At 52.8% G+C, this 26438-nt stretch overlaps 12 protein-coding genes and 1 non-coding gene across 13 annotated transcripts; 11 read left to right on the forward strand and 2 right to left on the reverse strand.

Annotated features, from left to right (window-relative positions):
- The first annotated feature begins 681 nt into the window (after nucleotides 1–681).
- Nucleotides 682–2378, forward strand: LY79DRAFT_320191 (methionine adenosyltransferase). Its single transcript, XM_060552403.1, has 3 exons — nucleotides 682–873; nucleotides 948–1613; nucleotides 1670–2378. The coding sequence occupies exons 1-3, from the start codon at nucleotides 799–801 to the stop codon at nucleotides 2129–2131; spliced, it is 1203 nt and encodes a 400-aa protein (XP_060418615.1). The 5' UTR covers nucleotides 682–798; the 3' UTR covers nucleotides 2132–2378.
- Nucleotides 2379–3249: 871 nt separating this feature from the next.
- LY79DRAFT_t39 lies at nucleotides 3250–3348 on the forward strand. The gene has a single exon. It is a non-coding gene; the product is annotated as a tRNA-Leu (tRNA).
- A 1385-nt stretch (nucleotides 3349–4733) lies between these two features.
- On the forward strand, nucleotides 4734–6179 carry LY79DRAFT_539344 (peroxisomal membrane protein 24). Its single transcript, XM_060556811.1, has 4 exons — nucleotides 4734–5067; nucleotides 5129–5244; nucleotides 5311–5337; nucleotides 5410–6179. Exons 1-4 carry the CDS (start codon nucleotides 5038–5040, stop codon nucleotides 5915–5917), a joined length of 681 nt encoding a protein of 226 aa, XP_060418616.1. The 5' UTR covers nucleotides 4734–5037; the 3' UTR covers nucleotides 5918–6179.
- Nucleotides 6180–7463: 1284 nt separating this feature from the next.
- LY79DRAFT_692899 (uncharacterized protein) lies at nucleotides 7464–8031 on the forward strand (the record flags this gene model as incomplete). The annotated part of the gene is made up of 1 exon (XM_060564774.1): nucleotides 7464–8031. One exon carries the CDS (start codon nucleotides 7464–7466, stop codon nucleotides 7863–7865), a length of 402 nt encoding a protein of 133 aa, XP_060418617.1. The 3' UTR covers nucleotides 7866–8031.
- A 1174-nt stretch (nucleotides 8032–9205) lies between these two features.
- LY79DRAFT_539347 (uncharacterized protein) lies at nucleotides 9206–10595 on the reverse strand. Its single transcript, XM_060556812.1, has one exon. The coding sequence runs from the start codon at nucleotides 9828–9830 to the stop codon at nucleotides 9609–9611; it is 222 nt and encodes a 73-aa protein (XP_060418618.1). The 5' UTR covers nucleotides 9831–10595; the 3' UTR covers nucleotides 9206–9608.
- A 93-nt stretch (nucleotides 10596–10688) lies between these two features.
- On the forward strand, nucleotides 10689–12760 carry LY79DRAFT_539348 (phosphatidylinositol-specific phospholipase C). The gene has a single exon (XM_060556813.1). The coding sequence runs from the start codon at nucleotides 11128–11130 to the stop codon at nucleotides 12616–12618; it is 1491 nt and encodes a 496-aa protein (XP_060418619.1). The 5' UTR covers nucleotides 10689–11127; the 3' UTR covers nucleotides 12619–12760.
- LY79DRAFT_539349 (uncharacterized protein) lies at nucleotides 12761–14232 on the forward strand. Its single transcript, XM_060556814.1, has 4 exons — nucleotides 12761–12797; nucleotides 12993–13097; nucleotides 13152–13639; nucleotides 13841–14232. The coding sequence occupies exons 3-4, from the start codon at nucleotides 13259–13261 to the stop codon at nucleotides 13994–13996; spliced, it is 537 nt and encodes a 178-aa protein (XP_060418620.1). The 5' UTR covers nucleotides 12761–12797; nucleotides 12993–13097; nucleotides 13152–13258; the 3' UTR covers nucleotides 13997–14232.
- A 182-nt stretch (nucleotides 14233–14414) lies between these two features.
- On the forward strand, nucleotides 14415–16053 carry LY79DRAFT_539368 (casein kinase II beta 2 subunit). Its single transcript, XM_060556815.1, has one exon. It carries the CDS (start codon nucleotides 14562–14564, stop codon nucleotides 15858–15860), a length of 1299 nt encoding a protein of 432 aa, XP_060418621.1. The 5' UTR covers nucleotides 14415–14561; the 3' UTR covers nucleotides 15861–16053.
- Nucleotides 16054–18265, reverse strand: LY79DRAFT_646847 (uncharacterized protein; the record flags this gene model as incomplete). The annotated part of the gene is given in 7 exon segments (XM_060562474.1): nucleotides 16054–16504; nucleotides 16514–16581; nucleotides 16672–16861; nucleotides 16877–16972; nucleotides 16985–17040; nucleotides 17050–17677; nucleotides 17726–18265. Coding segments are annotated over 7 exon segments (1746 nt in total). The 3' UTR covers nucleotides 16054–16336.
- An 805-nt stretch (nucleotides 18266–19070) lies between these two features.
- Nucleotides 19071–20474, forward strand: LY79DRAFT_539374 (MaoC like domain-containing protein). The gene is made up of 3 exons (XM_060556816.1): nucleotides 19071–19466; nucleotides 19527–19575; nucleotides 19628–20474. The coding sequence occupies exons 1-3, from the start codon at nucleotides 19347–19349 to the stop codon at nucleotides 20386–20388; spliced, it is 930 nt and encodes a 309-aa protein (XP_060418623.1). The 5' UTR covers nucleotides 19071–19346; the 3' UTR covers nucleotides 20389–20474.
- A 1-nt stretch (nucleotide 20475) lies between these two features.
- LY79DRAFT_539375 (CAP-Gly domain-containing protein) lies at nucleotides 20476–22793 on the forward strand. The gene is made up of 3 exons (XM_060556817.1): nucleotides 20476–20874; nucleotides 20934–21327; nucleotides 21383–22793. Exons 1-3 carry the CDS (start codon nucleotides 20703–20705, stop codon nucleotides 22539–22541), a joined length of 1725 nt encoding a protein of 574 aa, XP_060418624.1. The 5' UTR covers nucleotides 20476–20702; the 3' UTR covers nucleotides 22542–22793.
- A 28-nt stretch (nucleotides 22794–22821) lies between these two features.
- On the forward strand, nucleotides 22822–24721 carry LY79DRAFT_539378 (uncharacterized protein). Its single transcript, XM_060556818.1, has 2 exons — nucleotides 22822–24254; nucleotides 24327–24721. Exon 1 carries the CDS (start codon nucleotides 22894–22896, stop codon nucleotides 24229–24231), a length of 1338 nt encoding a protein of 445 aa, XP_060418625.1. The 5' UTR covers nucleotides 22822–22893; the 3' UTR covers nucleotides 24232–24254; nucleotides 24327–24721.
- Nucleotides 24680–26394, forward strand: LY79DRAFT_320523 (aldo/keto reductase). The gene has a single exon (XM_060552405.1). The coding sequence runs from the start codon at nucleotides 25172–25174 to the stop codon at nucleotides 26156–26158; it is 987 nt and encodes a 328-aa protein (XP_060418626.1). The 5' UTR covers nucleotides 24680–25171; the 3' UTR covers nucleotides 26159–26394.
- Nucleotides 26395–26438: the final 44 nt, after the last annotated feature.

The following is a 26438-nucleotide window of genomic DNA, read 5'->3' on the forward strand; positions in this document are numbered from 1 at the left end:
CCCGCAATGGGGCCACGGGTGCCGTTGGGTGGCCTCTGCATTGGGCATACTTTTACCGTCTGTCACCAATGTACCATTCACTCATGCATAGGTACGGATATTGACACAGAACTGTTGTATAGGCGGTCAAGGGAGGAAAGTCGTGAGGATGGCGCAATCTGGAGAATTTTGGGCCTTCCCCCTCGACAGGGTTGGTACATCAGAATGGAGGGGTCGGCCGGTGAATGTACCTCCTCCGCCACGCTAACTACTATGGCCACATGGGTACCTACCGTTCCTTCCGGCCCTCGGCCAGTGTCTCCCGCGACTAATGTGTCAAATCCGCTCGAGCTTTCGGCCACAGAGAGGAGTGAGTGAGCGAGAATTTCTTCCCAACCATCCCGTCCCCGAGCACCACCACTCTGGTCTCCCGTATTTCTTTTAAAACCCGAACGGCCGCATCCTCTCCTTTCATCCTCTCAATCGTTTTCTCCTCCTCTACATCCACAAGCCTCGCCTTGCTCTGTGTCCTTCCCCATACTTCCAAAGGTACGTGATTGGCTCTGCCCTGAGCTTCCAGACCCCGCGCGACAAACATTTGGACCCCACCAGACCCAAATGCACAGAGAGAGAGCACTGGCTGACCCATAGATGACAGAAGTAGCTTTTTTTCCCCTGTCCCGCTTGCTATCTCTATAGCCCCTCGAAGCCCCGCGTCGGTAGATTTAAACCCACCGAATCTTTCTCTACCTCAACCATCTTTTCCCCTTCTTCACACACCCTTTTCCCACATCCCCCCTCACATCATCCCCGTCCAAGATGTCTCCCAACGGTATCAACGGTAACGGCATTGCCAGCCGCAAACACTACAACGAGGGCAACTTCCTCTTCACCGTAAGAAATCCCTCTCCTCGCACTTGCTGTCGGCGGTGAAGCCGAAAACCCCTGCTTATACTTGTCCGATATAGTCCGAGTCCGTCGGTGAGGGCCACCCCGACAAGATCGCCGATCAGGTCTCCGATGCCATTCTCGACGCCTGCCTGCGGGAGGACCCCCTCTCCAAGGTCGCTTGCGAGACTGCCACCAAGACCGGTATGATCATGGTCTTCGGTGAGATCACCACCAAGGCCAAGCTCGACTACCAGAAGGTCGTCCGTGACGCTGTCAAGGACATCGGTTACGATGATTCCGCCAAGGGCTTCGACTACAAGACCCTCAACCTGCTCGTCGCCATTGAGCAGCAGTCCCCCGATATTGCCCAGGGTCTCCACTACGACAAGGCTCTCGAGCAGCTCGGTGCCGGTGACCAGGGCATCATGTTCGGTTACGCCACTGACGAGACCCCCGAGCTCTTCCCCCTCACCCTCCTCTTTGCTCACAAGCTCAACGCTGCCATGTCCGCTGCCCGCCGTGACGGCACTCTCCCCTGGCTCCGCCCCGACACCAAGACCCAGGTCACCATTGAGTACAAGCACGACAACGGCGCCGTCGTCCCCCTGCGCGTTGACACCATCGTCGTCTCTGCGCAGCACTCCGAGGAAATCACCACCGAGCAGCTCCGCAAGGAGATCAAGGAGAAGATCATCAAGAAGGTTATCCCTGAGAAGTATCTTGATGATAAGACCATCTACCACGTGAGCCATTCTCCGCATACCAATAGCGCGACACTGTTACTGACATTTCTGCCCAGATCCAACCCTCTGGCCTCTTCATCATCGGTGGCCCCCAGGGTGACGCCGGTCTGACCGGCCGCAAGATCATCGTCGACACCTACGGTGGCTGGGGTGCCCACGGTGGCGGTGCTTTCTCCGGCAAGGACTTCTCCAAGGTCGACCGTTCCGCTGCCTACGTCGGCCGGTGGATCGCCAAGTCCCTCGTCAACGCCGGCCTCGCCCGCCGTGCCCTCGTTCAGCTCTCGTACGCCATTGGTGTCGCCGAGCCCCTTTCCATCTACGTTGACACCTACGGCACCTCGGAGAAGACCTCTGACGAGCTCGTCGAGATCATCCGCAACAACTTTGACCTCCGTCCCGGTGTCATCGTCCGCGAGCTCAGCCTGGACCGTCCCATCTACCTCCAGACCGCGAAGAACGGCCACTTCGGTACCAACCAGTCCTTCACCTGGGAGCAGCCCAAGACTCTCAAGTTCTAAGCTAGCTCGGTCTGGACTGAGAGCAGGATTTCTTCAACAAGCTTCCTGCATTGCAACGACCTAGACGTTTATAATAGTTTTGATATTCATGCGGACAGGCACTCAACATTGGCGTACGGTTCTCAACGAATCCCGGTTTCATGCCTTTTCGGGGTAAAGGCAATACACAAGACACAGGGCGTGGTCTTCTGGTAGGGTCATTTTTTGATATTGTCAAACGGTGTTAAAAACAATCGGAACAAGGGAGTGGTGGCGTCTTTCAACAAAGACACTGCAGGATTAGGATCATATCCTGCAACTTCTTTTTTCTTTCTTTTTCAAAGTCACAAAAGAGCAATGCATCATGAGAAGATACCCTTCGCATTGTTCGAAAGGGGACACCAAATAAGCAAAGCATCTACATTGGCGTTAACGGGGAAACAAAAGAATTTCAACATCTTTTCTTTCCTGGTTTTCTGGCCGACAATTTCTTGCGCAGTTAGGGGGAAGAAGGATGCGGCAGGACTGGGACAGGCAGAATAGCTGGGTCTCGGAAAGCTGCAGACGGGTAAACCATTTAGCTATCATCAATAGAGACAAGGATATCCAGGACTATCAAACTCCACCGTTCAACTACAATATTTGGATTAATCGTGACCCAAAGTGGTGTGACTTTGTACTCATTATGAGTAGCTTGCGCGGTACCCTGTTTCCCGCGGAGTAAAACGAAGCAGAACTCTCAACACGCAACCACGCAATGTCTCTCGACGGTATGGCATGCAGAGCGACGGGCGGACGATCGGCTTATGAAGACTTATATTGGTCCCGTGAGCAAGGAGTTACTTTCTGGAAAACCTCCGACCTAGGGGTGTATATATATGTGTAATTCAACTTTAGTCAAAAGGCTCTAGTCCGCCCTGCAAGGTGGCGGGAGGTTAGTATGGAAAAGAGGAAAGAGGCAACAGGAGGGGCATTGACGCCGTCCTGTCGGGTTGTCGGGATTAGCGGCACGCACTTTGACCTGTGGTTGGAGAGGGTGTGCGAGAGGTTGATTCCTCTATGGGATGTTTCCAATGCAACCACAGCAAGTTCGTCCGATCCGGTGGAGCAATCCGTCGGACACCGGGCGAGCGCAACATGGAAGGGTGGCCGAGTTGGTTATGGCGCCAGGTTAAGGTCAGCTTAACATCTGTTTCCTGGTGGGGCAACCCGCGCGAGTTCGAGTCTCGTCCCTTTCAATGTTCTCTTTTTGCTTTTTTCCCCAATTCCGTTTCTTGCGTCTTTTATTGCTCTCTGCGTCCATGCTGAAAAAAAATTTGTTATTGTTTATTGGCATTCATCACCTTTAGCGGTGAGGCTGGATGGTGACGGGTGGAAGCAGGTGAAGGAAGGGCTTATTGTCTTATAACCTAACAATTTAATGCGCTGCAGTCAACTGTCATAGACAGATTTTGGCTGACTATCCTTCACAATATCCAATGCATGCCAATGTCTTCACAGCACAGCAGACTCTGGGTGAGGGTTTTTTTAGGCGAGTGTTACACGCACCTTTCCGCAAATACGGGATAATTACTGATCGGTATGTTGGTGGTTACGTTTGCTACTCGTCGTCAGCACGGTTCTTTAGTCCACAAGTACTGATTGGAAACATCTAAACCAACGGCCTGGGCGACTTCTTGGCTTGTTTAATTTTTCTAATTCAGCATAAGGTTCCGTTTGGCTGGCGAAAAGAGACGACACCCCTGAAAGCTGCATTCACGAGTTTCTTGGTATCCGTAGAGCCCCTTGAGTGACTGTCAATGTTCCCAGCACCTAACTTCCTAAGCGAAACGCATATTATACAAAACGCCAGTCCTATGGTTGACTAAGACCTAGTTTTAGTGTAGCCACGGATGACCTCGGCTCACATGGTACTATTCCCAAGTTGATTGGGTGCCACCCTATTGCCAATATAGCCGCCGCGCGCAATGCGGTTTCGAGAAGGGACGAAAGGCAAGCTCACCTTAAGCAATGGTCAAACTAGCCAAACGGTAACCAATGAGGCGAGTGAGGAATACTACGCCTTATCTTGTTTGGTAGGTCGCTCTTTTCCTGTATCTTACAAGCGAATAACAGAGGGCTAATGCTTGTTTGCCTCAACACATACAAACTTATCATCAAGGAGTTGAGACACTGTCTATTTCATTGTCTTTCTCTTCTGTAAAGAAAACTGTCAAAGCACTCTGCTAAGAACAGTCAGATGCTCCGGTTTACTGTGCCTGTAGGAGTTAGCTTTGTCTTCACACAGTGCCCTACTTGCGATTGCTAACTTTTTCTGCCAAGCAAGGGACACATGTGAAAATGAAGGTAGCTGCTTGCAATACAGGCTGGGGGTCCGTGAAGTCCACAATGTTTTGTGCTGTCAATCACTGCCGTGTAGCTTTTGTTCTACGGAAATGTGCCTCTGATTTTCAAGGTCACATGCTAAAAAGCAACACCAAGACTTTCCCCAGACGGACATTCCCCGGAGGGATTAGCGGCGCGCTGGCCTTGCGTCATAGGGGGCATGTGGGGGAACCCTGGGGCTGGGGGTTCAACGTGTGCTGTGGTCGTGATGCAGCGTGACTCGCCAGAAGCCGAAGACGTCCAAGAGCCTGGACCGAGGTACCATTCACCACCTCACACATACACACACGCTCTCTCTCTCTCTCTCTCTCTTCCCTTCCCCTTTCCTCCGGTCCAACATTCCCATTTACTTCTTGTGCATGCAACATCGCTGTCACTCTTTTTCTGTGCCTTTCAGACCCGCTGCAATCCTCATGCGCTGAGCGGAAGCACGCCTACCAAGAGCGACTCCCACTGTCGCAACTGGCATCATCCACTCGGGAGCGACGTGCATTGCCGAGGCTAGCCACAACTACAACAAACCACACCAACCCGCCGCCAAAATGTCGCTCGCCGCTCTCGATGGCCTCAAGGTAGGCCCACTGCTTGTCAAATAGCGGTGTCAAAGAGTCCCTGAAAACTGACGCCAATTAGGCTGCAATTGAGCGCATCATCCTCGACCCCAAGTACCATGACATCCTTGCCGTCGTCAAAGGCGCCCGCAATGGAGCAGTCTACGGTGCAAAAGTCCGCTTCCCTCATGCGCTTGTGTATGTAGCGATAGCCACCCTTAAACCTCTAAGTGCCTGCCATTGCTGACTCTCTGACCATTTCAGCATGATCTTCCTCTTCCGCTCGGGAACGTACGTCTCTCCCGTACCCCAAGCCCTGAAATGGGACAGGCTATTGTCAGGTGCTAACACATTCCCCCACAGATTCCGCCAGAAGGCCGGCCTCGTCTTTCGTGCGACCCGAACCCATGCCCGTAACCTCGCAAAGTTCGCGACGATATACAAATTTACAATGTACCTCCTCAAGAACTACGGTCCCACGCCAGGTAAGGAAGGACCCTATGACTCCTTTTTCGCTGGCCTATTGGGCGGCTACATCGTCTTCGGCGGCCGCTCCCCGAGAAGCGGTAAGATCTCGAGTGTCAACCAGCAGATCGTTATCTACGTTTTTGCGCGTGTCGTCCTGGCCCTCGCCCGCCTCGCCGTCACCCCTGGCAAGGGCCTGCCCCTCGTCAGCCGCGAGGACCTCTCGACTAAGATCAGCTACTATGCCTGGCCCGTCTTCGCTAGTACGAGCTGGGCTATGGTCATGTACCTCTTCCGCCATCACCCGTCCGATCTGCAACCCAGCTTGCGTAGCAGTATGACGTACATTTACCAGCAGAGCAGTGAGTGGGACTCGTTGCGCAACTTCATCTGGCATAACAAATAGACGACTTGCCGCGAGAGTTTTGTTTCTCATTTTTTCTTTTCTTCATTGGCAATGTGTATTATCAGATGACCGGCGTTTGGTGCTTGGATACAGGGGTCGGCCAATTTGCTACGACACGCCACGGTGAATGGACGAAGGTGGGACACATTTTGGGTGGAGGGGGTTGGTTTTATTCTTACGGCTTCATGACATGGCATTATAGACCAGTCTATCGACCATATACAACGACGAATTTGAGCTCAAGTATTTCCGAAATTTCGATGTATACGTGCCATACATATCACATATCTGTATTGCTTTCTTTACCGAGCTCGTTACCTAGTGGTCAATGGATCACATGTTACTCGGCTGGTTGTATAACGGCCCCTCAGCATGTGTGCGCCGCCTGTTTGATGAGCCCGTCTCAATACCTGACTAGATTCGTCCTGTAGCCTTAACTCGCCCCGAGGCTATTCGTCGACCCTAGAAATGGTTGTCCGGCAGGATTGATGTGGTCCACAGAAGTGGAAAGGGGGTCTTGCGGGAGAATGTTATGCCGGAAGGTCGAAGGACAGAGGGGCTGGTTCATAATGTGACGAGGAGTTGGCACGCTGTTCCTCGTCTGCCTTGCTCCACGCCATCAGCAATGCAGTTTTCCGGGGAGAGCAATGAGGTAAGGCAAAGCCATTCAGCCACAAAAGGCCACGATCCGTATGCTTCGCCGCGCTTTCGGAGTTTGAACCCGGGTGCTATGGTTGGCCGGCTAGGACATCGCCGAGCCCGTTTTACAGCCATCATGCTGCTGACACAGAGTGACCGGAGGCGCATCTACTCCGTGTACTTGAAGGTTTTGAAGATTAATCATGCTATCGATAAACAATACAAGGCACTATCACTTGGAATTGTCTTTACGGCGAACTCTGAGTTCAAGGCAGAACACAAGAATCTAGCTGCAAAGATGTGATCTAATAAAGACACACGGGCTGGGTCATACAGATGATTGGGATGACCGTCTTAAATTTCCCTGTTTGTTCAGCTCGGCCATTGGTAAGATACCTAGTCAAGGGTGTGCTGCGACATGCCACAGATGCGTACATCGTATATCCGCAGACAAATGTACGTGAAGTATGGCAACTGCAGTCGGGGGATTACGAATTGCTGATGAATGGTTGCTATGAGCCGTTACGACGTAAGGGCCTTGTGTGTTTCGCCGGGTTTCTTTTCAGTATTTTTACTGTGTCATCCACCTGCTGAACATGTAACGCCGACACATCAATGTCGCTTTTTATGCCGGATGCATTCTTCCTCCACTACGGAATCCAGTTGTGCATCTGCAGTTCCATTATGTCTAGCAAGCCTAAGATATATACATATATGATTCTCTCTTTCTCTTACATATATGTTCAACTGCAAGCGCATCATACGAGTTTTACCCGTTCAACTTCTCTTCATATTCGGAACTGCTATTAGCACTTGAAATCATAGCCGGCAGAACGACCAAGAGACCAAGAACAGCCGCCTCAAGTTTCTGCTTTATAGCCTATTTTTATCTAACGAATCTAATACGATGACGACTGCGAATCAAGGAACCCAATCACAAGGGCTCGTCGTGCTGTCAGAATTCCATGCCCTGGACAGTTCTAAAAGCAATGACTCTTGCCAACTAGAGCAGCCACCTGCATATACGCCGTCGACTCGAACAAGAACCATTGAAAACCTCACTTCATATTTCCCTGGTCACGATTTCTCTCCAGAAAGTGGCGGCTCCGAGGCATTCCAGCAGCTCGATTCTATTCCAGATACTATCGTTGACGATGACCTTGAGAAACCATCGCTTATGTCTTTGAGAATTTCAAGACGGATCGAAGTAGTTAGCGACGGAAACCTCATTTCTTTGCCCTGCTCGCCAGCAGAGCAGGCGTCCTCCATGGCAAGAGCGATCATCGAGGCCATTCAAGGTCGAGATTGAAAGACAGGGTTGCCAATGATCGACGAAAACGGACGACCGAGGCCACTCATGCTGGAGATCGATGCAGGGATGACCGTTGAGGGATCTTCAAACATCATCGGCACGGAGTCGGTCATTACCCAGTTTCTACGACACGGCACGCATACACCAAACAAGTCACCCGATGACCCATCTGGAAGAGAAACTTCGCCGTCAAAACGAAGAAGACGGGAATCAAAAGACAGTGTAACTGAGGAGACTGACCTTAAACGATCTCGAAGCGAGTAATGGAGCTCATATGGAATGGTTCTTCTTCCGCCGCTCTGCCCACATTCGAAGCTGTCATCCATTGGGATGTAGTTGTTGTCCTAATGGGCAATCAAAGCCCTAGATTATGAAACAGAGGATTAGTGGTTGCGGTAACTAGGACAGCATACAGAGAAGACAAAGTTTCTGTGGACGTAAGAAGCGTTCATTCTGTTGTAATCACCTTGAATGTATGTAACCGGTGTGGCGGCTTCTCAGAGTTATACGGCATATTCGAGTTGTTCCAAACGACTCTGACAAGAAGGAACATGTGAATTTGAGGTTCGTAGTCTTTCGGCTAGACAGGTATAATGAACAAAGTAACTGTCTTGGATTATTGATGCCCGAGGAACGAACGACTTTCGGCTCGCACTGGAGCTTATCGAGAGCCAGAAACACCACTGAGTTTGTCGAAGAAGCCCCAGATATCCAGGAAGCTCCAGGTTTTCTTTGTTTTTGTATATCAGGAGACATATTTCAGATATACTTTGGCCATTTGACATCATCCTGCTCTTTGGACTTCTTTCTGCTGCCATTACACCACATGAACTACTCAAGGGCCATAAATGAATGATGGAAACTGCGGATGTAAAATTCCAACTGGCAAGTGTGTCTATCAAGCAACTAGCTGTTCGGGATTTGACTGCATATGCCGCTGAAGAAAGACATCGTACTCGCTCCTCCTTGCTAGTGTAGGCTACTAAGCTTGCTCAGCGTGACGATAAGTAACCATCAATACCATTTGGAGACATAGAAAGGCAAGCCCGAGCCTTAGAGAGTACGCTGTAAGCGAATAGACAAGTCTTAATGTCTGCTGAAGCGAACGGTGGATCTTTTGAGCATATCCTGTGAATGAGGCATGGCATCGGGCTTTGTGTCCTGATTGTGTGTTACCACGTTAACCTTTTTTGCAAATATAGAAAGCTCGTCACATATTAAATGTGCTGAATATTTCTAGAACAGTGTGGTCTCATGACCAATTGAAAAGAGTACAGATAGCTGAAGCCTGCCTCGATCAGAGGGAATCGTACAAGCTCAGCAGTATACAGAAAGAAGGGGAACAAGTAGAACAACGTTGCAACTGGGGTATTCAGTTTTACTCAGATATACATTAATGTGTCTTTGAGCTGCCGCGGGTCCGTTTCCTGTTTTCCGCATCAAATGCACGCAGAAACCAGCGAGCAGTATGCGCAGCTCCGTCCAAGAATTTAGTCTATAAACTGGTAACACGGCAAAGAACTTCTCACACCTTCAACCTGTTCCTATGGAGTGAATATTGCCAACTACCTTCTCATCTGGTACTCTTTCTTCACGTCCGAGCCGTAACCGGCGGGATGGCGAATTTTGGCTTGCGTTCCACCGCCGTTCATTCTAAGCAGAACGTCTTGCCTGCTTAGTTTCAGGCGGGCATGGCGAGGTGTTATTCGGGTAAAACATATCATCACCAACCCAGGCGGGTCAGATCTCGTTGATGGTAACCTTTGTTGCGCCATCCTTCACAGCTGTTACGCCGAGGAAGAGCGTATCGGCCTCTTTACTGGGTGGCTCGCCATTGGCACCAGTCAGAGGCACGAAAGTGAAATTGCCTCGGGTATTTTGTCGCCGATCTGCCGTAATTAATGTCGTTGACAGCATAGTCGATGATGCAATCTCCCGAGGACTAGACGTATAAGCCGACATAAGGAGCGTCGACTCTGTTGAAGAGGAAGGAGAATCTGGCCGCGCCCCCCGGTGAGATCTTAGGTGACCTAGAGGTCGTCACGTCGCCGTCAGTTTGGTCGTACCAGCCACCATGGTTATGTTGGGGCCAGGTGTTGAACTCTTGGGCTGTCGCCGAGGCGATGAGAACGGTGGCGATGGCAATGGGAGTGAGGCGAACCATTTTAACAGAGATGGACTCGAGACTTGCAAAAGACAAATATTTGAGGTGAGTAGCAGGCGCCAAATCAACAACTGGCAGTCAATGAGTACGACTTAAGTACCCATTCACATTGATTGTCTCAACGCATGTTTACTGTTCATTTGTATCCTCAGACCCATAGAGAAACAGGCAGAAACGTATGTTGTGGGGCAATGATCACTTTCGTGGTCAAGCCTGACCGGGGCTTGTCGCCCGAGCAGATTCATCACGATCGCGAGTATACCGGGAGAGGTGCTAGATCAGGTCGAATCTACATGGGAAGGGAGGTTCAATGATTGTGAGTCTAGGAGCTCGTGATGTACGTATAGTATAACTCGAAGCAAGTTGGTGGTCGTAATGGAATTACTTTTGGGACGATATACGATAGCTGAAAGTCCTCAAAGTCCTCAAAGGAAATGGTTTGAAAATGGACCCCCCTACAAAGTTAACGAGGAAGCGTGATAAAAGTTTGCTGAAGTTGTGATTTAGCTCTTGAAGGGTTCCCTGAAGCGATGTCAAATGCGGAGACTCTTCATAGGTCGCCCCTCCCTAAACATGGTTTTAGGCAACGAACCATCCGTCTCGGCCGTTCCATGTCAAAATCGGCAGGGAACCGGAGAAAACAAAACCCACTTCAGCTCTAGTTGACAGCTCCCTCGATCCAATGAGCGGCGCCAATTGCAAAGACAGCCTCTGTCTGGTCATCCACTGGCGAATCGCGACTAGTTTCAGGCACGTATGGCCATCTCTACTCAAAACCGGTTGCGCTACAACGTCCAACAACCTCAACCGCACCAATGTGTAGTACACGTGTAGGGGTGCTGCCGACATGATGCTGGTACATTACTGAGGGAGCCAAGCTGAACATGCCCGCTTCCCGAGACGTCGAATTCCACCCATAGCGTTCCCCACTCTAGGCCTCCTTGGCTGTAGGCCAGCCCAGCCGAGAGAGGCCCCATCTTACATGCAAGTAATGACTTCCAAGCCTTCCAAGACGGCCCTGAACCCGCCCATACACGCGTACGAGGTACATGAAAACGCTGGAGGGGTTCTAACCCCCCGCGGAAATCCTTCACGATGGGCATATGTTGCTCACTTCCCTTTCACTTCCCCTTCTCTCCCGACTCCTCCACCACCTTGCTCCCGCCCGCCATGCCCAAAATCACCATCCGCAACCTCACGGCGCGGCCCGTCATTCTCCAGCGCGTCGAGCGCTTTGAGGGTGAGAGCCAGCGTACCGGGGACATCCTGGGCAACACTTTTGGAACCATCAACTCCTTCATCAATGCGACAAACTTCACCACGAGGGAGATTCACGCCAAGGGAGACGCCCATACGGCCGATGACGTTGATGTACACGTCGAGCCGTTTGCCATCAACGCCACAGAGATTGACGCACCGGACCATGGCACCCACGACGTCGTCCGTCTCCAGTTCGAGATCGAGGGCCACCGGTACGAGGTCGACGTCCCGAGCCCCTCCAACCGCTCCTCCGTCTTGAAGAAGCTTGACGATGCGCCGCTCGAGCTGACGGCCATCTATGTGCCCGCTGGCGCATTCCTGGCCATCATGTCCTCGGCGAACCTCAACGCCTGGATGGGCGAGCTGCGCGACGAGTACCCGCTGCCCCTCCTGTCAATCCCGGGCACCCACAACTCGCCGACGTGTCACACGGCGCTGCCGTCGGTGCGCTGCCAGGCCGTCGGTGTCCGCGAGCAGCTCGACAATGGAGTGCGCTTCCTCGATATCCGCGTTTCTGTTGCTACGGACAACGACGACCTTGCCCTCGTTCACTCTGCCTTTCCCATATCCCTGACAGGCAGCAAGTACTTTGCCGACATGCTCGCCGACATCTACGCCTACCTCGACGCCAACCCCTCCGAGACGGTCCTCATGTCGGTCAAGCGCGAGGGCACGGGCAAGGGCACCGATGAACAGCTGAGCCACTACCTGCGCGACCGCTACGTCGGCCGCGACGCCCACCGTTGGTTCGTCGAGCCGCGCATCCCTCACCTCGGCGACTGTCGCGGGCGCATTGTGCTGATCCGCCGGTTCGGCCTCGACGAGCCCCTGCGCGCCGAGCACGACGGCAGGGGGTGGGCCATTGACGCACAGCACTGGCCCGACAACTGCGAGGACGGCACAGTCGGCGGTGGGCTCCTACGCGTCCAGGACTTTTACGAGATTGACCAGTCCACCAACGTCGAGAAAAAGATCAACTTCTCCCACGGCCAGCTCGAACGTGCCGCCGAGCAGCTCTTCCGCCTCCCCGGCATGCCTGACTTCAACGCCGACGCGCCGCCGAACCCATTCTTCGTCAACTTCCTGAGTGCAAGTAATTTCTTCAACGCGACCTGTTGGCCAGAGCGCATCGCCGCAAAGGTGAACCCCGCCGTGATAGAGTATTTGTGCACGCGCCACGGCGAGCCGGGCAAGGGACCTCATCAGCTGAACGTGGGCGACGCAGCGACGGGCATCATAGTAACTGATTGGGTCGGTGCGCATGGTGATTGGGACTTGATTAGGTGCATTGTCGGAATGAACGCACGCTTGCAGCTGAAGCACTAGGGGATTGAGGCTTAGGCGGAACGGTCATGAACATGCGGAGCACAGCATTTGCACATGGATGGTAGGCATGGATATGATCAAGGATTCAATAGAGAGCATTTGCGCAATATGCGATGGAACAGTTATTATTTAGCCAAACTATGGGCGTAAACGCAGCTATCTTGCCAAGTCCAAGGCTGCTAGCGGGTGCCAAGTTAGCGAATGCCTCGGTAATGATGCAAAAACATTTGTGAAATGACAATCTCTCAATCAGTTCTCCAAGGTGAATCGGTTATGTTTTTTCGTCATGATGAACTCAGTACTAGAGCTAATAAATGGTCATCCGCGAGAGGGGGTTTGTTGTAGAAAATAAAATAAAAACAAATGTGACCTACCATTGGGTATAGCAAGAAAACAAGTTGTATCAAGACCGACATCCTACCTAGGTCGCGAGTTAGTAACGTGACCGATATTGTGCAGCAAACACCATTTTAGCTAGTCTTGAGTTGAGTTAGCAACCGAGATCTGTGAACGCGCTGGGAAATATAAGGTACCTCAATAGTATCAGAAAGTGTTAATTGTGTTCATGTCCGACATACACCGAAGTGAAGCCAGTCAAACAGTGTGAATACTTGATCAAATCATCATAGTATTGAGTGAGATGCGGCAATTGCCATCCCAGACGAGGCAGGGACATTCAAGAACCAAGAGTAAGAAGAGTGTTTACCTGCGTTCAGTCCAGTCAGTATCTTCTGTCTCGACAATTATGACGCAGGCCATGAGGGATCCCCATCGAGGGAAAGAACCCCGCCATGCCCAAGTAATTTCAGGTAACCACAATCAGTTGACGATCATCTCAACAAGAAGCCCCGAGCACCCAACACCACGGGGTTTGTACGTCCCCGTTTGTTTCCGGCGAGGGGCGTCGAGGTTCGTTTATGTCCGCCCGTTCGTTCAAATCTTCCTCATATGTGGTGGTAGGGTGGTAGTGCTTGCAGGAGGGACAGCTTTGCGCCAGCACGCTGTAGTTCTTGATATGTACCTATCCGATCAATGTTAGCAAGAGGGCTACAAGGATAGATGCAAGCGAAAAGTGTGGATTTTGGCTCTAGGTCAGACAAGGCTGAAACTATTGCACCGGATTCAACATAATATATTCTGCATGAGGAATCCCTATGGTGTACGAAGTGTTCATCATATAGAGGGGAAATCAAGGACGAGTTGCGGCTAGCTGTGAACGAACCTTTTAGAAATATTCCATGTGCGCAAGCCACAATATTTTGAAGCCATGAGAAAAGTGCTCTGGAGCAAGGAAAGTCTGCCTCGCGTTAGTCAAGACTCCGATGAACCACGGGCGCGGACCAAAACTGCTTCGCAAAGAATTGTGTGCTCAGGGTAGATTATGATAGTGTGTAACACCACGGGGTAGGTCTGATTTGGATTGTTCAATGTTGATCAATCATCATCGCAAAACAAAGGAAAGCACCTCGCGAGCTCAAGAAAAAATTAGAACATACCATTGAAATCCGAATGCCTGCCCCGGCGCAGTCAGTGTGACCGTTCCATGTTGGGCAGGCAGCTCAAGGTCTGTTGACCTTTGTGAGGATGAAAGAGAAGAAGTCAACCATAGTTGCAGGAGCTTCGTGGAAAAATTTAAAGGGAAAAGAGAAAAAAAAAAAAAAAGCACCAAGTGGGGGGATGGCTCGCGAGAAGCAGCTAGCTCTGATAGGATTAGCGCGGTACCTCTGGGTCAATGTGTGGCGGTACACCCGAATGTCCGCTCACATCGAGGTGGCGAAGTCTATCTTATCGCCTCCCTCTCATATAAGTGCACCCCGCAAGCTCCCGTTAACGACGACACTGGCCTCCCTCCTTTCCCCAGCTACAACTCGACTCCAGCTGACGTCTTTTCCCTCTTAAAGGCCGTGAGCTCTCCAGGGTCTCTCCAAAGACCGCCCGCCATAATGTCTGTCGCGGGGGGCATATGGGCTCCAGCAGCCCTACGCCTCCTCCGCGTCGGCTTCACCAAAACCACAAAGGTAATACGAGCCAAACTCGCCAATGCTACCCGTCCTGCCGTCCAGGCGGAATTCGCCCATATTCCCATCCGCACGACCGGCCGACAGCCTATCCACCCATCTGCTCTCCTCCGACAGAAACGAGCGGGACGCTGGTACTCGACCCAGGGCGTTCAGAACACCGTCCGCCGATGGATCTCCACGAGCGGCTCCAGCACCTCCGGTAATGCGAGCGGCAGCGCACGCTTCAGCCGAGCATCTTTCCCAACTTCCAACACAGCCCGATGTGTAGGAAAAGCAACTGGACGTGCCCCCTTCGCGAGTACGCTCCGACCGAACCTCACCGGCGGTGCTATCGCTCGCACCCAAGGCGGTTACACCCTTGGCGGCGGCGGTGGGGTCCGCTACTTCTCTCACACCCCGGCCGCGCCGGCGCAAGTGATCCAAAATGTCTCGGTCGCAATGCGCGCCTTCTGTCTCTCGGGCCAGAAGGTCAGATACGATGGTCTCAATGGCCGTGGTGACAAGCGCTACCGTGCCGTCTCGGAACTTGAGCAGGCTGCGTACGTCAAGATGATGGGCGCTTCTGCCCGCGGGAGCCCCGGCTCCTTCGTCGACTTCCACATCAGCCCCACCGTTACAGCTCTTAGCCCCCTGGCCGCGGCCGCCGCTGCGGGCTTTACCTCCGCTAATGTCGAGGCCCCCGCCGCCACACTCAACGAGGACGGCTTCTTGGACGTCTTGTCGATTGACTTTGCTCGGGCGCTCAAGGACCTTGCTGTCATCTTTGCGGATTTGAAGAGGCTCGCTGTCTTGGGCGATCTGCCCATCACTATGGAGAAGGGAAGTGTCCTACGGGTGCGATTCCCTGGGGTTGACGCCGAGACTGTTGAGCGGTTATGCGATGACGCCGGCGTTCAACGTGGTATTGTGGGTCAAGAGGCCGATTTCGACGCCGGCATTGGTGCGCCGATGGCCCTCCACTTTCCTTATGCTCCTGGTGACGATGCGAAAACCATCACATCGCCCGGTGGCTCTGTACGATCACTCTCCGGCATTGATGTTGACTTGGACGAGGCGTTCATGGATGAGATGGAAGAACAATCCTGGATGTCTGACCCCGAGGGGTACGAGAGCATGATGCCCACTTCAAAGACAAGCGAACAGTGCTCGGATGAGTATGAGGGCTTGGAGGGCATTTACAGATTTCTCGAGGAGTGTGACCGCAACAAGGACCGTTTCTAAAGACTCCGTGTCCTAGTTTTGCGAAGGGTTGATGGTACAGACTGGTTTCTGGTTTTTGGGGTTTGGGCCATGTGAGGATCTACACTCTTTGTACAACAACACTAGCCACGATGTGTGGCCGAGTGTGAGCAATATTTTCTATCTCAAGCACAACTGCAGTTTAGTAAGACAGAAAGTTTTCAGGGTTTCATTGAACATGCGAATAATCACCGAGGCCGATACGATGTTTTCAAGCCAGCTTCTCCCTAACTAGCTACGACACTTGCCACTGAAAGCCGCCTGTGTACCTTCTCGTTGCTCCCTTTGCGAGATGTGCCTTGCGGAATGGTGCAACTCACTTACATGACCAGCCCTCCCAATAAACAACTCAATCATCATGCGGGAGACCAACGGTCTTGAACCAAGTCTTCTTCTCTTCTTTGAGCAACTCCTGGTCCTTGGCAAGAAGCTTGTTTAGCGACTCTGCTCGCTCGACGCTACATTATGAGGCGGACAAGATCCTCAGAGACACGAACACCTCGAACAGACGTCTTGCCCTGGGCAATCGCAGGACGAGACTCCAAGGGCACGGCAGGCTTCTTTACCTTCCTGCTGAGTCTTGTCTTTTTCTTCTGATCCTTTTTAGGAAGGGGGGTGGGAGAGCCCTGGTCAACTTTGGTGGGAGCGTCGACCTTACCAATAGTCTTAGTAACAATTTTCGTATCAGAGTCCTCCGGGCCCCCTTTCTTGCGCGATCCGTTAGTACCGAGAACCTAGACTTGGTCATCCTGCGGCTTTGTCGCCTTCTCAGTGTTCTCTATGGAGGCGCGACGGTAGGCGGACCACGGGTTCCAAGGAGTGCGACCAGCCGTCTCCGAGAATGAAGGAACGGGAATAACTGGAGGCTTGATAGACGTGGGGCCCTTCAAAGCTCGTTCAGTGGTTGAAAAAGCATCCTCAGAACCATAGCTACCAGCATCTTGGGCCTTCTCTTGGCCAGCGTGAAAGACCCGGCTGTTCGTCTCAGAGGCCATGACCCTATTTCTTCTCCATGTCTTTTTGTTTCCCTCGTTGGCAGCAGACTGCTCACTATCCGTGATTTGGATATGTTTCCTTAGCTCGGAGCGGTTTTGCTTTGTGTTGACGACGGTGTCATCCGTAGTTTGTTTCTCTTTCTCGACCCCCTTGAGAGCATCAAGCTCTAAGTTACTGTAATCACTAGGGCAGGTCTCCAATTCCCCAAGGTCTGTCTGTTCATCCGGGTTGATGACAACGACATCATCAGAGCCGGTTGCAGTCGTAGCGATCCTATGCTTCTTCTTCTGCTCCTTCTTTTTCTTCTTATTCTTGGCCTCCTTCTTTGCCTTGATCTCTTCTTTGACATCATCAGCGGCCCCAGAATTGTGTTTCTCCGCCTCGGAGACCTGGCCAGTAGGCTTCTTGGAGTTGTCGTCTTTCTCGTGCTCGGTCTCGACGACGAAAAAGTATTTTGACTTCGGCGGCTTTGACGACTTCTTGTTCTTCTTCGCCTTGTCTTTCTTTGCCTCGTCATCGTAGCCGTATTTAACCTCGACATGGACAATGCCATTAGGGGCTTTGCTGGCTTTCGAATCTGTAAGACAGGCATCGGCGCTCTGGTTGCTGCCTTCTTCTATGCTCTCAGCCTCCGAAGAAGAGATATTTATGGTTTTGTGCTTGGTCTTATTCTTCTTCACACTCTTTTCCATATTCATGTTGACATCCTCCTGAGACCTTTGACCATGAACCACAGTAGAGACACAGTTTCCCGCCTGCTTGAAGGTCCGGGCGGTCTCGTCGGCTCGCTTTCTCTTCTTGGTCTTGGTACCATCTGTCTTTTCAACGGCACCCTTGTCTTTCTAGGGCACGGAGCTCGCAGGATTCAAACAGGTTGGGTCCATGCTTAGATCTTTCTCAAGGGCGGCGTGATAGTCGTCGTTGTCGCGGCCCAGGCCACTCATCTCATAATCCCAATCGATAGATGAGGCGCCACCATCATCGCGACCAGATGGCTTGTACTTGCGCCCGCTTTTTGGGGTCTGATTCTTATCGCGGAGCTTGGATAACACGGATTTGAGGATTTCAACATCGCGAGCTCTTGCATCCGAGGGGTCCAGTTCAAAGAGCTTCTTCCTATCGGCCAGGACCTTGCTCTGACGGCGAATAAACTTGTTCTCCTTGGCCTTCATGCGAACTGACATCTGAAGCAATAGCTCTTGCTGAAGTTGGACGTCTTTGGACTGATTGACGTGTTTCATTGACTCTGCCATCTGGTTATCCATGTCTTCTCTTATCTTAATGAATCGTCCGACTTCTTGAGCCAAGGCACGGTGGTCGTTGCTGCTGAAGGGCTTGGCCAAGTTGAGGTCATCGCCTTTCAAGGGCTGTGTTGCCTTGAAGGGCGTCATCATGGTGACCTTGGGCGAACCATCGAGGGGGCGTCGTGAGAAATAAGAAGAAAAGAGGTTCAGGGAATATCTGGATGCAATGTATTGCCCAAGACCCAAACCACTTTACTCTTGTTAGATCGGAGAGCCTCCCTGGTCAGCTCAAATTCGGTAGTGGGCTGGGGGAGCCAAGAAGGAGGCGGTGGAGGGATTGGATGAAGGATTAGATGAACCATCACTGAAGGCACCTACCAGGTGGGTAAGGTAGGTAAGGTAGGTACCTAGGTAAGTCTCGAAGGAGCTCTGGAAGGGAGCTACAGGCAGGCAGCCGGGCCTAGCTATGGGCCTGTAGTCGATCTGCGCTGTGGAGCCGCTGCACCTCTTAGAAATCGCAATACGGCGTTTTCGTTTAGCTACATCTCACAGTCTGTCAACAAGCTAAAGACAACCTCGGACGATGAGTCCGCATTAGTGATATCAATGAGGGACAGTCAGCACTAAGTCAGACCACCCTCTCAGTTATCGCACCCCCCGCATTTACGGCGGCATCTTCGCAGGAGGCCCAGCTAGTCAGCCTTAGGCCTGCCGCGGACGTATCAACAAATCAAAAGAACCAGCCCAGCGAGTGTTAGCTGTTGAAGGTGACTATCAACCACTTGGGAAGAACTGGGTGGATGGGTTCTTGCCGTAACCCTTCCATAAAGACTATCAGAGAGAGGCAAGGCTATTCGTCACAGGTAGCCCGTTGTCCAAGATCCCGAGCTTAGGATCCGGGGTAGTTACAGAAGCTGAATGGCGCAACCCCACCCCCCGCAGTTGAACCTCGGCATTGGCGGCCGACGTTTCACTGCCACTGGAGCTGACCTGATATGTCCGGCTAGGTGGTCGGTTAGTTGGCCACAGCTACGCCGAGGGAAGCTCTGCCAGTTCCCGTTAAAACCGTCGTGACGTCCCCAGTGCTCGGCCGAAGCGCGACACAACTCTCAATTCTTAAAGTCTGTAATTCGCCCGTTCTTCTGGTGCCCTTGTTGCTTGAGCCCTCAACTCGAATCACCTCACTGCCTGTAAACACACGAAAATACATATATCTCGAGACGCCACGATGAGCGGCCCCGGTGTCGGATTTGAATACCCTAGCCAAGAGGTTTCCTGGCTAAAGCGCGATGTGCTGCTCTTCGCGAACACCATCGGTGCTACCAACGACGAGCTACACTTCCTCTATGTAAGTGCTTCTTCCCGGCATGACGTCTGCCATTCTTGATATCTAACCCTTGGCCAACAGGAACTCCACCCCAACTTCGCTGTCTTCCCTACATACCCTCTCATCCTTAGTGAGGCTAGCCCGATCCGATTTCGCCTGTGTCTCAGCTAATAATTAGCCAGCATTCAAGGGTAACACCCAGGAGGTAATTGACTTCTACGCTGCCCAAAAGGCTGTCCAGATTCCCAATGTCCCCTCGTTCGATGCCCGCCGCGTCGTCGATGGCCAGCGCAAGATCATCCTTCACAAGCCCGTCCCTACCACCTCGGCCGGCAAGAAGTTTGAGGTCCGAACCAAGGTCCTTGGCGTTTACGACAAGGGCCGCCCCGGGTCAGTCGTTGAGACCCAAAGCGACCTGGTCGAGCTTCCTAGCAACGAAGTCTACGCCAGTGTCATCACCAGCAGCTTTTACGTCGCCCAGGGCAACTGGGGCGGCCCCAAGGGTCCTGCTACGGAGAACTTCCCTCCCCCCAAAGATAAGAAGCCCGATGCCACCTTTGAGCAGCAGACGACCAAGGAGTCGGCACTCCTGTACCGCCTCAACGGAGATTACAACCCGTTGCATGCAACCCCAGAGCCGGGCAAGAAAATGGGATTCCCTGGAGCCATCATGCACGGCTTGTACTCGTGGAACTCAACGGCTCACGGGCTTCTGAAGGCATTTGGTGGCAGTGACCCTGCCAAAATCAAGGAGTACCAGGCCCGTTTTGCCAGTCCTGTCATGCCTGGTGACAAACTGGTGACAGATGCCTGGAGGACAGGCAATGTTAATGATGGTTGGGAAGAGATCCGTTTCCAGACCAAGGTTGAGGGTGGTAAGGTTGTGCTCAGCAACGGTCGGGCCTTGATTAAGGTCGTGGAGTCTCCCAAGTCGAAGCTGTAAAATTACTCAAAATCTCATGTATTTTCTCGAGTCAACGTATCCAAGTGTGAAATGTTTTAATTTACAAAAGCAAGCTAAGCCTGAACGTTGTCCTGATAGTGGTCGTGGTGGCGTCGCTCGTTCTCTTGCACGTCGTTTTGTGAGGGGACTCCCACTAACAATTATGGCTTTTCAGCGACGGCTCCAGTGAGAGCTCAATCGCCCACCTTATGTGGAAAGTTCTGTTGCCTGAACATAACATCAACCAAGCACTCGAAGAATGAGCTTGAGCTGCCGACCACACCAGCGGTGTTAATAAACCACCGGCATTCAACATGGCGCCTAGTTATCACATCGGCCAGCGGCTGTCCTATGATGGCGCGCTCTGCACGGTCCGCTACATCGGGCCCGTCGCTGGCACATCGGGCACATGGCTCGGCGTAGAATGGGACGACGCTGGACGCGGGAAGCATGATGGCCGACATAAAGATGTCCGGTATTTCTCATGTAACTTGCTCTCCTTGGCCTGCTGCTTTGGTTACCCGATCTCTAATCAGCGTGGACAGGCCTTTCCAAAAACCCCACAGCCGCCTCGTTTGTGCGGCCATCCCGCCCCGCCGACGCTGTGCAGAGCTTCGTTGCTGCGTTGCACAGCAAGTACAACGCCGAGGCGGTGGCGGAGCGCGAGGCAGAGATCCAGATTGTCTTCTTCGGCAAGAAGCCCGCCGAGGAGGTCGGCTTCGACAAGATTCGCCGGCAGCTTGCGCGCGTTGAGGACCTGACCATTGTGATCCTCGACGGGGCCCGTATCACCGCCGACGTTGCGCCTGGGGACAAGAGCGTCAGGGAGACAAGTCCTCTCATCGCGGAGCTGGATATCAGCAGAAATCTGCTTGAGGAGTTTGGGCAAGTAGTGAAGATTTGCCAAGAACTTGAAAGCCTGAGGAGTTTAAGACTCAAGTACGTTCTGCTTGGCCCTCGATCTCGTGCATCGTGTCAACTGACTTGTACCTAGTGGCAACCGGTTCCGGGTTATCGAAGATGGGGAGACCAGCGCTTTCAAAAAAGTCAAGGACTTGGAGCTCGAGGAGATGTTGCTGGACTGGGGTACTCTCTGCGGCATCGCTCACAAGTTTCCATCCCTGTCAACGTTGAGCTGTAGCTTGAACCAGCTGTCCGTCCTCCCGCCCGTCTCTTTCGGTGCTCTAGCCAACACGCTCACAACCTTGACTCTCGAATTCAACGAGTTCACCTCCTTTGCCGATGTTGCATCCCTATCCTCTCTCACCTCCCTTCGTAACCTCCACTTAAAGGGCAACAGCATTTCTACCATCACCCCACCTTCCATTTCGACACCCGTCTTTCCCCGAAGCCTGCAGTACCTCGACATATCCTACAACGCCATCACGACATGGTCCTTCATCGACGCTCTCCCCTTATCCTTCCCAGGTCTCACGGCCCTCCGGCTCGCCCACAACCCCGTCTACGACCGACCCGACCCGAATGCCGTCGACGGTGGCGCCCAGATAAAGTCGACGGACGAGGCCTTTATGATCACCATTGGCCGCCTCGGCGCTCTGAAGGCCCTCAACTTTACCCCGATCTCGGCCACGGACCGCGCCAACGGTGAAATGTTTTACCTCTCCCGCATTGCTAAGCAGCTCGCATCTGTTCCTGAAGCTGCCGAGCTTGAAGTCCTTGCTCAGCACCCCCGCTACGCGGAGCTCTGCGACATATATGGCTCTCCGGACATTATTCGCCGCGACGAGATTAATCCGAACTACCTCGAGGCTCGCCTAATTACCGTTCATTTCACGCACATGACAAAGACCACGAAGACTGTCACAATTCCAAAGTCTTCCGACATCTATGCCGTTAAGGGCATTGCGGGAAGGTTGTTTGGCGCGCAGCCGTTGCGTCTCCACCTGGTATGGGAGACGGGCGAATGGGATCCTGTCGGCGGGTTCGATGAGGACGAGAATGCGGATAATAGCAGCGACGATGAGGACGCCGGGAAGAGCGGTGAGAGAGCTGAAATGAGGACTGATACTATTGTGCGCGAGGATAAGGTTGGTAGGTGGGTGAAAAGGGAGGTCAACCTCAAGGATGGACCTAGGCAGCTAGGCTTCTGCGTGGACGGGATGGATGTCAGGATCCGTGTGGAGGATCAATGAAGGTTATGTTCCCCTACGTGCGTAGCCCTATCGGGGATGGCTTTCCTTTCGTCTCGCGGGAACTTGCATGTAGACTACGTCTGATATGGCGTGGAATTTCGTTTGCAATGTCTACGCAAGCGACATTGGAAAAGGCGCATGCTGCCGTGCCAGGAAACATTGGGCGAATGGAGCATGTTGGAGCTGCCATATAGACAAACGAATGCAATAGAAGACGAGACATGGGCATTAGGTATACTTGCCCTCTCCCCCTTATGTGTTTCTTTTCCAGCCCACCCTTTCCTTGAATAACGTTTCGCATTTCTCTGATCACTTGCTACTCTCAAATAACTTCATTCAACACCTAACATCAATGTCACAGAAGGCCTCCTTTTTCTCTGGCCAGTCCAAGATGCATGCAATCAACAGCAACAGGAGGGGTCTTTCTCGGTCCATCCACAATCCACAAACCGACAATGACTGGCAGTTGCGACCCAGGCACTTCATCGTCCGCGAGGGTGGCACTATCGTACCTCTCGTCCCTATCGACCAACTGCCCGCGTACATCAAAATCCATGGAGTACCGCGTGAAATGGGCATCGAGGACACGATTGGCATGTCCAACCTGGGCATGTTTACAAAGCCGGAGGGTGTCTTCCAGATATGCCCTCTTCCTCCGACGAATGACAAACCTAGCAGCTCTGTAGGCCTCAGTCAAAGTGATCCGTCTGCACTCGACAATCACACATGTTCCCAACAGATTGAACGACTTCGTGGTACTGCGCCTGAACCTATGTTTGATGGCCCGGTGACGAGGTGGGTTTCCGAGTTTGTGACGGGAGACTCAAGAGTCCCACCCTCTCGCCCGACTATGGCCACGGAAACGACCCAGCCGCAGCCACCGGCACCGGAGCTGACGGCTCCTCGAGTTGTAGACTGGGCTGAAGACACAGAGTCCGTCTCCACCGACAACTTCTCAGCCACAGACGAGGATCGCTCGGCGTCTTCGACGCCAAACACGGCGGTCATTCCTGTGAAAGAATCGCAGACCCAGCAAGTCCCAACTCCCAGGAAGGAGAAGTCGGCAGCCGAGGTCGCGGACCGCATGGTCGAGCTTGGCGACACCCAGTGCACCACCCGCCAGGACCTGTCGTCTCGGACGAGGACGCAAAGCAGCATCTGCAGCACCGTGAAGCCCCCTAGGTCGGGCAAGCAAAAGGTCCCCCGGCCCGCGGGCAGCCTGTGCCGGCACTGGTGCCAGACGGGCCAGTGCAGCTGGGGCACCGAGTGCCGGTACACACATCAGATGCCGGTGACGCTCGAGGGGCTCGCGGACGTTGGGCTCACGGAGCTGCCGGGTTGGTGGCGTCGGGCGGCCGGGCTGCCTGTGAAGGGGACGATCGACGTGCGTATCTTCGCTGCTGCTGCGTCTGCCGCTACCGGCGGTGGAAAGAAGAACCCGTCCCCTACTCTGACACCAGGCACCACAGTTGCTGTTCCAGTCCACCAGTCCAAGAAGGCTAGATCGAAGATCGAGAGGGAGGAGAGGAAGATGGCAGAGGAGGTTCACGCTGTTCGGCTTGGGCTCGAAAGGGCTCAGGCAACAGCGAGTAAGGAGAAGCTGGGGCTGGGACAAGCACAGGCGCAGCAGATACAGGCGGGAAATGTTCAGCAGCTGTACGAAGAGGTGGAAAAGCTTGTTGATATCTGAAGCTGCAAAAGTGAGCCCGTAGACTTGCTTGTTGGTATGGTTTCAGCTATGCCGTTCTCTATCAAAAGTAGCGTTCCCATAATGCGAATCAGTACCTTGCCTCTTGAACCCAAAACTTCAGTGACACGACATAGTGAATCTTCGTTTCGCAGTGACCTTGCCGAAGTCGCTGTTAGGCATTGCTGCGCAGCGACTGATCCTGTCCCGATGCCGACGGGAGTAACGTAGTCGTGGGAATGCACTTCTGTCTGCATGGAGTGAACATTTGGTGGTCGTTGATCTCGGGCATGAGATATTGCAGGCCGTTGATGCTTACGAAGCCGTTGCTCCTACACGTGTAGTGGCCAAGCCTCTCGGCGTAAGACTGCCAACGGGGTGGATTTAAGCGTCTGACAGTGATTACTTCCGAGTGGTTGGTCGGGTGCCTGAGTCCAGTCCTTCAGATCAAGATAGTGTGATTCCGATCGGTCGGGAATCGAAGAAACTTATTGCTGCTAATTCCGGGGCGATCTCTCCTAACGCCGGCCTATCAGGCCACTGAGACTTGAGGGTGGACGAGAGGGTTCCACTCTATACTGCGAAGTACGTCTCACCTTTCGTTATTGACTATGAACACAAAGAGAGAGAGAAAGAGAGAGAGTGGGGGGTACCTAGGCAGGTACTTGCATACGGTTCCAGTACAAAGTCCTCTTTTTTTTTTATTCACGTCACGATTGGTGATGATGACAGCTTTAAAGCGTTCCGAGACAAAGGTATACATAGCACGGGCACAGCGGTCATACCCTACTTACCCTATAGCTCACGATAAAGTTACTCAACTATCCAGTGACCTGACAACAACACTATCAACACATACACACACACACACACACACACACACACACACACACACACACACACACACACACACACACACACACACACGACAGTCAACCAAAATATGCCTCATCTTAACGGACAAGAAGTTGGCCAGATCGGCTACGGCCTGATGGGCCTTACCTGGCGCCCGCAGCCCTGTTCCGAAGAACAAGCCTTCGAGGCCATGCGTGCTGCACTCAAGAACGGCTGTAATTTTTGGAACGGCGGAGAATTTTACGGAACGCCAGAGTACAACAGCAGCGTTTTACTCGAGCGCTACTTTGCCAAATATCCTGAGGACGCCGACAAGGTCGTGCTCAGCATGAAGGGCGGTCTCCGCCCGGACCTGCACCCTGACGGCTCCCCAGAGGGCATCCGTCGCTCCCTTGACAACATCATCGGGCAGCTCAAAGGCCGCAAGAAGGTTGATATCTTCGAGTGCGCGCGCCGTGACAAGAATACGCCCCTGGAGGTCACTTTCGGTGTCATTCAGAAGGAGTACATTGACACCGGTAAGGTCGGCGGCATCTGCCTCTCCGAAGTCTCGGCCGCAACTATTCACGAGGCCGTCAAGCACGCAAAGATTGTCGGTGTCGAGGTGGAGCTCAGTCTCTTCTCGACGGATATCCTCGACAACGGAGTCGCCACGGCGTGTGCTCAGTACGGCATCCCAATCATCGCTTACTCGCCTGTCGGCCGCGGCATGCTCACCGGCCAGATCAAAACGCTGGGCGACATTCCCCAAGGAGACATACGCCGCCACATGCCGCGTTTCCAACCTGACACGTTCGGCATCAACATTAAGCTCGCTGAACAGGTCGAGGAGCTGGCGAGGAAGAAGGGAGTCACCCCAGCGCAGCTGGCCATCGGATGGACGATAGCGCTGTCGAGGCGGCTCGGCATGCCGGAAATCATTCCGATTCCTGGTGCTACGACGGCAGAGAGAGTCAATGAGAATGCAAACTTGGTTGAGCTTACTGACGAGGAAATGAGCGAGATCGACGTAACGTTGGCCAAGTTCGAAGTCGTGGGTGGTCGCTATCCTGACGGTGCCCCTGTCAACACATAAGTGAGAGATGGATATCGGTTCAGTTTATCTGCGGGAATTCTTTTCCTAGTTAGCTCAGTGATTCCGTACGTAAGGGTCGAAGTACAAAATAGATGATGGTTGAGAAACAGGCTCAGTGTTGCAGTAACGCGAAGATTTTATCCACAGGACGGCCTTGCGGCCTTCAGCATTGCAGAATTCTAATTTGTTCATCATAATGCCGTGAAAGAGTAAGAGAGAAACCAGTCCAGCGACTTACCATTTGCAATCCTTGAAGTTTCATAGCCACCTGTTATTGAAA

Source organism: Colletotrichum navitas (assembly GCF_030913465.1).
Source record: "Colletotrichum navitas strain CBS 125086 chromosome Unknown LY79scaffold_6, whole genome shotgun sequence".
NCBI classification, from domain to species: domain Eukaryota; kingdom Fungi; phylum Ascomycota; class Sordariomycetes; order Glomerellales; family Glomerellaceae; genus Colletotrichum; species Colletotrichum navitas.

Bases quoted from the DNA above. Each gene is read 5' to 3' on its own strand.
- LY79DRAFT_320191 (XM_060552403.1), top strand. From the start codon at position 799: ATGTCTCCCAACGGTATCAACGGTAACGGCATTGCCAGCCGCAAACAC. The intron at 874-947 runs GTAAGAAATCCC...TGTCCGATATAG, and splicing joins AGGGCAACTTCCTCTTCACC to TCCGAGTCCGTCGGTGAGGG. The intron at 1,614-1,669 runs GTGAGCCATTCT...ATTTCTGCCCAG, and splicing joins ATGATAAGACCATCTACCAC to ATCCAACCCTCTGGCCTCTT.
- LY79DRAFT_539344 (XM_060556811.1), top strand. From the start codon at position 5,038: ATGTCGCTCGCCGCTCTCGATGGCCTCAAG. The intron at 5,068-5,128 runs GTAGGCCCACTG...GACGCCAATTAG, and splicing joins CCGCTCTCGATGGCCTCAAG to GCTGCAATTGAGCGCATCAT. The intron at 5,338-5,409 runs GTACGTCTCTCC...ATTCCCCCACAG, and splicing joins TTCCTCTTCCGCTCGGGAAC to ATTCCGCCAGAAGGCCGGCC.
- LY79DRAFT_539347 (XM_060556812.1), bottom strand. From the start codon at position 9,830: ATGTCGGCTTATACGTCTAGTCCTCGGGAGATTGCATCATCGACTATG.
- LY79DRAFT_539348 (XM_060556813.1), top strand. From the start codon at position 11,128: ATGGGCATATGTTGCTCACTTCCCTTTCACTTCCCCTTCTCTCCCGAC.
- LY79DRAFT_539349 (XM_060556814.1), top strand. From the start codon at position 13,259: ATGCGGCAATTGCCATCCCAGACGAGGCAGGGACATTCAAGAACCAAG. The intron at 13,640-13,840 runs CTATCCGATCAA...CTGTGAACGAAC, and splicing joins CTGTAGTTCTTGATATGTAC to CTTTTAGAAATATTCCATGT.
- LY79DRAFT_539368 (XM_060556815.1), top strand. From the start codon at position 14,562: ATGTCTGTCGCGGGGGGCATATGGGCTCCAGCAGCCCTACGCCTCCTC.
- LY79DRAFT_539374 (XM_060556816.1), top strand. From the start codon at position 19,347: ATGAGCGGCCCCGGTGTCGGATTTGAATACCCTAGCCAAGAGGTTTCC. The intron at 19,467-19,526 runs GTAAGTGCTTCT...CTTGGCCAACAG, and splicing joins ACGAGCTACACTTCCTCTAT to GAACTCCACCCCAACTTCGC. The intron at 19,576-19,627 runs GTGAGGCTAGCC...ATAATTAGCCAG, and splicing joins TACATACCCTCTCATCCTTA to CATTCAAGGGTAACACCCAG.
- LY79DRAFT_539375 (XM_060556817.1), top strand. From the start codon at position 20,703: ATGGCGCCTAGTTATCACATCGGCCAGCGGCTGTCCTATGATGGCGCG. The intron at 20,875-20,933 runs GTAACTTGCTCT...CAGCGTGGACAG, and splicing joins AGATGTCCGGTATTTCTCAT to GCCTTTCCAAAAACCCCACA. The intron at 21,328-21,382 runs GTACGTTCTGCT...ACTTGTACCTAG, and splicing joins CTGAGGAGTTTAAGACTCAA to TGGCAACCGGTTCCGGGTTA.
- LY79DRAFT_539378 (XM_060556818.1), top strand. From the start codon at position 22,894: ATGTCACAGAAGGCCTCCTTTTTCTCTGGCCAGTCCAAGATGCATGCA.
- LY79DRAFT_320523 (XM_060552405.1), top strand. From the start codon at position 25,172: ATGCCTCATCTTAACGGACAAGAAGTTGGCCAGATCGGCTACGGCCTG.